The sequence below is a fragment of the Carassius gibelio genome, chromosome B4, assembly GCF_023724105.1.
Source record: "Carassius gibelio isolate Cgi1373 ecotype wild population from Czech Republic chromosome B4, carGib1.2-hapl.c, whole genome shotgun sequence".
Lineage (NCBI taxonomy): Eukaryota > Metazoa > Chordata > Actinopteri > Cypriniformes > Cyprinidae > Carassius > Carassius gibelio.
Genome location: NC_068399.1, coordinates 10,017,754 through 10,024,012, shown reverse-complemented (window position 1 = coordinate 10,024,012; position 6,259 = coordinate 10,017,754). Strand labels below are relative to the sequence as shown.

Genomic DNA, 6,259 nt, shown 5'->3' with positions numbered 1-6,259 from the left:
TAGAAATCAATGTGTGTCTGAGAATTTCATGTGAGGGCAAAAGATTTTCCCATGCAGATATTACAAAAGTTTTTTTTTTTTTTACACATTTGCTACACGTTGCAATATACACATACAAAACACACACACACACACACACAAAAATACTTTGTAGCGACATAAAAAAGTTGTGTAATGACACCATTTTCGTGAGATTGTTTTGCTTATAAGTAAGCGTTTTTGATATTCCAGTGTTTCGAAAGAAGCTGTACATGACTGAAAACAAAAAAAAATCATAATACTAAGCACATGCATACTGTGTAAAACTGTAAATTTTGTTTATTACATTTTAAACTATTTCAAAAACTATTCCCGGTATCTTAATATAACTTCTTTCCATGGTTAGAACCTCTAACCAAACTTTCTGCTCATAAATTCTGCTCATAATTAGGGTTAAGTGTTTGTTCAAATCGCATGTAATGTCTTCCGTAATATATTGGTACTACTGACAAGAATATGACATGATACATTCATTTTGCAATCAGAACCTCTTAGCAACTGTGTAAAAGTACCCTGGCAACCACCCACAATAAGCAAATGCCATTCCAGACTAATAAAGCAATGTGTATATATTAAGAATGTTTATTCCAAAATTAGTACTCGATACAGAAATAATAATTTCATCATACTGATTTACTACACAATCAGAACTTCAATCATGCTTTCTTTGATTAGTCACTGGTTCCAAAAATTACAATATATATTTTTTTTTCATACATGAGTTGTGCAAAGAAAATATACACTAGAAAGCAATTGTACACTGACACAAAATATATAACAATTCATATCTGAAGGCATCGCACAATTCCAAGAATTCAGTGAGAGATTAAGGCAATTTGTACAGTTTTTTTTTTGTTTTTTTTACTCAAAACACTAACAATAACAAAAGAACTGATGAATCTCTTGTAAAACTGTACATGCAAACATAGTGCACATAATATTTAGATATGAATAGCATACAATATAATATTTGGATATCGTCAGTAAACAAATTTCATGTGAGTCAAGTCACAAATTTAAAAACACTTTGATTATGCTTGATGAGCTGACATCCACTCTCTCTCTCTCTCTCTCTCTCTCTCACACACACACACACACACACACACGTGCAGGTTCATACTCACAGGTGAATGAGCTTGCCAAAGTGGCATTTGCCGTGGCACCAGCAATGCAGAGAGGAAGAGAGCTGAAGGAAAGTAAAGGAATGCTGAGAACCAACATTCCTAAAAGAGAGATAATATCATCAACCGACCCTCCCAGCGACAAGTGCTGCTTTCTCACACATGCATCATTTTTCAGCTATTATTCTGTGCAGTTCAATGCTTACAAAATTCAAGATTAGTTAAAAAGGAGTGTGGCTTATAAATGAACTTGTGACCTTTTAATTTAAGCGGTATGCTTAAATGCTGTAAAGAATATTTGTAGACTGATTGTGCATACTAAAGAAGATAGTAAAAGAAAATCGGTTAACAAAGCATTTTTATTATAATATTAATATGTCATCAAAACCAGTCATAAGTAGCATGGGATTATTTTTAGCAATAGCCAAAAATTTATTGTATGGGTCCAAATGATCAATTTTATGTCAAAACTCTTTAGGATATCAAGTAAAGATCATGTTCCATGAAGATATTTTGTAAATGTCCTTCCATAAATATATTTAAGCTTAATTTTTGATTCGTAATATATATTGCGGAGATCTTCATTTGGACAAATTTAAAGGCAATTTTCTCAGTATTTAGATTTTTTTTTTTTTTTTGCACCCTCAGATTCTAGATTTTCAAATAGTTCTATCTCGGTCAAATATTGTCATATCCTAACACTAAAACCATACATCAATGGAAAGCTTATTTTTTATCTTTCAGATGATGTATAAATCGAAATGGACATGTTCTAACAACCACAAAGTATCCAATACTTTTTGTTTGTTTGATTTGATTTGATCATTTTCAGTTTTGATATTTGTTGTCTTGTAAAAATTCATTAAAATTATGTTTTTGTAATGACATTCATACATTGGTTCAGCAGATTGGCACAAGTGTCTAAATGCTTTTTTGGGGCGATTTTATGAGTTAATATCTCGTGAATATTGTATGTGTGACAAAGCAGTACAACTGGAATGACAATCTTGAATTCCCGAATAGCAGTTAATCAGGGAACGTTCCACTTCAACATGAGGCTGTTACCCAAAATAGTTCACCCCACTAGTGTGAAGAAAAAATGAGTTGCTACATACTAGAAGAGTCCCATTTGCTGTGTGAATGTTTTGGCCCAAAAACATGTAGTTTTATTATTTTACAATGAGAAAACAAAATCTACTAAATGAAGTGAATCATCATAAACTAGGAGTCAATATTATTCACTTCATCCTTTTTCTAAAAACATTCGAACAACAGTCATGTTTGAACTAGTTTACCAGTTGTGTGTGAACTAGTGTTCCAGTTTTTTTTTTAACTAGGGTTCCAGTTTTTGTGAGTATTTGGGTAAGGGGAGACTTTAAATAATTATTTTCCTGATACTAGCAGCACATTTCATAAAATAAGGGGATAGCAAAAACATTTCTAGAAAAAAAACAACAACATCAACTTAAATTTGGCGTATAATTCTGCATCTTATCCGGTTTTGACACTTAAATATTCACAAAGAAATCCAAAATGAAGGATTTCGTCATTATCTTTGTGCTTTTTTCTTTGGGCAACTCTACCAGGTAATGATTAAATATAATGGATGAATATACATAATAATGGAAAAACATAATACAGAATCACTAAATCAACAGAAAATTACAAAACACCCATAAGACACAAAGTTTTAAGACACAAAATAACAATGGCATCTGTGTTTTTGACCACTGGGCTCTTATTTGAGAGCAGCTGCTCAGATTTAAATGCAATGAAGCACATTGAGTCCTATGAGGTTCTTTATACACAATGGTGCCCATCTATTGTGCTTGTGCCAGGGCAAAAAAAAAAAAAAAAAAAAAAATGTGAGTGAGAGAAAAGAGAGAACGAGAAAAGGCTAAATAACATGAACGCTGCACAACATGCATCGCATGCCTGAGCACACCATTTCCATGCAAGAATTGTGGTTTTCCGCAGCAACACCAGCCCCTGCGACCTGATAGGCATGGCAAAGATAACACACTGCGAATATTTGCACGGCAAAGTTCATGTTAAAGATATACGCTTATAAAAGTTAGATCCAACAGTAAGAAAATCATCAACATGTAAACATTGAGTGAGATCTCAGAGAAGAAAGAAGAGGAAGAGATAAGAAATGACGGAAGAAGTCTACTTCAAGAGTTATTTACAACAGTCTGTTTGTGACTGGTGATTTGTTAGCCTTTTCCTGGTCTGAGGAAGAGGAAGCTGCTCTACTGTTCTGAGACAGGGAGCAATATCGTCAGCTCAATTTTTAGCCTTTCCCTACCTTCACATAACTATACTTCTTTTCAGCGTTAACCAGAAATGCGAAGTTCATTCTACAGTTTGGCCATCAGAAACGAGCTAGCCAGGCATTAAGAGACAATGAGTGAAACTGAGAGACATCCTGACAGGGATTGCCTGTAATGGAAGTAAACCTGTTCTCAGAACCCTGTCTAACCATGTTGTTCATCTACAGCCCCAATAGTGCAAAGAGAAAGGGACAGAAAAAGCTGAGAGCTGAGGAAAACTTCATCTCACTGAGCAATTGAGAAAGCGATACTGAGATACTGCAAGGCTCGCTCCTGGGCCCATTTTAGATCTGAGTTTGCAGCGGGTGTCCTGGGGGTGTGTACGGAGGGGGAGCGGGAGACGGCTTGATTCCTCTGGTCCTCATATAGGATAGGAACTGGTCTGGGATCTCTGCAAGAACATCTTTGGCCAAGCGGGCCATGCTGAGGATGTGATTCCCGGTGCGATCAATGTAGTCTCTGAATGGAACAAACTGCAAAAGAAAAAAAGGTACAACTAAGATTAAACTAAATTATATTAAACTAGTCAAAATTTCATATTTACTTTATATATTCACAGATTGTTAATTTGTTTTATGTGCAGCATTTATTTATTTATAAATAGAATTAGAAATATGTCTCTTCATGTTTTGTTCAAAATTCTCAGCATACAGTTCAGGTTTGGAACAACATGGAGGTGAGTAAATTCTGAAAATATTCATTATTGTGTGAACTAATCTTTCAAGAGTTAGCTTTTCAAGTTTTAACATATCAGCCCAGTCTCACAACCTTATTACATAGGTTTGAGTGATTTCAGTTAAGTATGTTCAAATATAATGTGTTTACAACAATTTGTTAGTAGGTAAGTTAATGGTATTTATTAAAATTAAAAAAGCTCATATACTGCATGTAATATATCACATGTCAGCATGCTAACACATTAATAAACAAATATGAAACAAAGGCAAAAAGTATGTAATAACATTTAATAACACATATATGAAAGTTGTGATTTTTTAGAAACGGACCAAATTTGAGGAATGTTACAAAATACAAATTAGCTTCCTTGTAAAGTAGATTTTATGGTATAAACACTCTCTTTATGTTGAATTTCATTAGGTGAGATACTGAAGCATTTCTCACATTAATCTGCATTTCTGTGAGAATTGAAAAGCTGAAAAGAGCAATTAGCCTGAAAATTAGGGCACAATCATCAAATGCTCAGCATGCCAATCAACTCAAACGCCATTCAGACTGAGAGCCAAATTATCCTAAGAGATATGGCTGCGTCTAAGAGCACTACACAGCCGTTTAGTTATGAAAAGCTGGGCTTTTAAGTACATATCGGCCGCTGGGAAGCCAGATCCTCTGGAATCTTTGAGTATGTGATGGCATAGCTAATTGGACAAGCCTCCCTAGGCACCTATGATAGCTGATCATGCACACTGCCTGTTAACATGCTTCCTAACAAGCGTGGGGCGACCCACACATGATGACTACCTCGCAAAGAACTATAAGAATAGAGCGAAGAGCACAGAAAGCATTAAGAAATGACATTTTGAAAGAGACTGAGATAGCTCTGTTCTTGGCATAAAGAAAGCACAGTTGGAGCAGAACTCGGAATGCTAATATATACATTTTTACATACAACATATAATTATACATTTCATGTATAATCTTAGTGGTTGATAATGAACATACTTTACATGGTTTTATAAACTGGAAATTCACCAACCTATATGGTGTATAGACCTGGACAAGTTTCAAAGCTAAATTTTAGTATTAGCATTTTAGCATATCTTGAGGCTCGTTCACAAAAAAAAAAAAAATTATAACTACATTAGCATCAACACCAACACACAATAAGGTTCTCGTGTTTATTATTATAATAGAAATATACTGTTATGCATTGTTTCATTTTATTTCAGTAATATACACTACCATTTAAAAGTCTGGGGTTAGGATGATTTCTTTCAAAATAAATTAATATTTTATTCGGCAAGCATGCTTGGTATGCATTAAATTGATACAAAGTTTCAGTAAAGGCATTTATAATGTTCCAAAACATTCCTATTTCCAATAAATGCTATTCTTATGAACAATGTTTATCAGAGAAAACTGGGGAAAAAGTATCACATTTCTATAAAAAATATTAAGCAGCACAACTGTTTTCAATGTTGATTTGTTAAAGATCATGTGACACTAGAAATAATGATCACTGAAGATTAAGTTTTGCCATCACATGCAAAAAAAAAAAAAATACATTAATTCTGTCACACATTCTTGTAGCTTGATATTGTACATATTTTTATGAAAAGTTCTGGTAACTAGTGTGTTTTTAAAACACGGTAAGAAAGTCAAATACTGTGCATTTACTATTGAACATATAACTTGCACGATTTCCCAACCTCCTGTTTGTGACGTCTCTGTATTAATGATGAAAGAGAAATACTTTAGCTGTGTTATTATACCTGTACGATGTCTCTCTCAGCGTATCTGCCCCTCGATGAGATTCTGACTTCATCACCATCCAACTCGATCATGGCTAAGCACACACACAACAGATAAGAAACACGCATGACCGGAGATATGGAAACATGAGTAAGCTTTGCATTTGAGTGCCTGCAACTGTGTGTGTTTTGAGTATTTCAGTCTCGTTTCATTATTCCTAAACCCATCGGTATCACTGTCAGTGCAACGAGGAAATGACTGTCACATTACATGCTCATTTACTCTGCAGTATACTTTTATCCACTCAAGCTCAAGGCCTGAACATCTTGATAAAAC

General features: G+C 34.3%; 1 protein-coding gene across 1 annotated transcript in view; it reads right to left on the bottom strand.

Moving 5' to 3' along the window:
• Positions 1 to 607: 607 nt before the first annotated feature.
• Positions 608 to 6,259, bottom strand: part of LOC127956388 (copine-8) — a 112,393-nt gene continuing 106,741 nt past the window's right edge. The window contains exons 19-20 of the mRNA XM_052554238.1: positions 5,944 to 6,017; positions 608 to 3,966 (exon numbers count right to left, since the gene is read on the bottom strand). Of these exons, the coding sequence (XP_052410198.1) occupies positions 3,778 to 3,966; positions 5,944 to 6,017 (263 nt within the window). The 3' untranslated portion in view covers positions 608 to 3,777. The remainder of the gene's footprint in view (positions 3,967 to 5,943; positions 6,018 to 6,259) is intronic.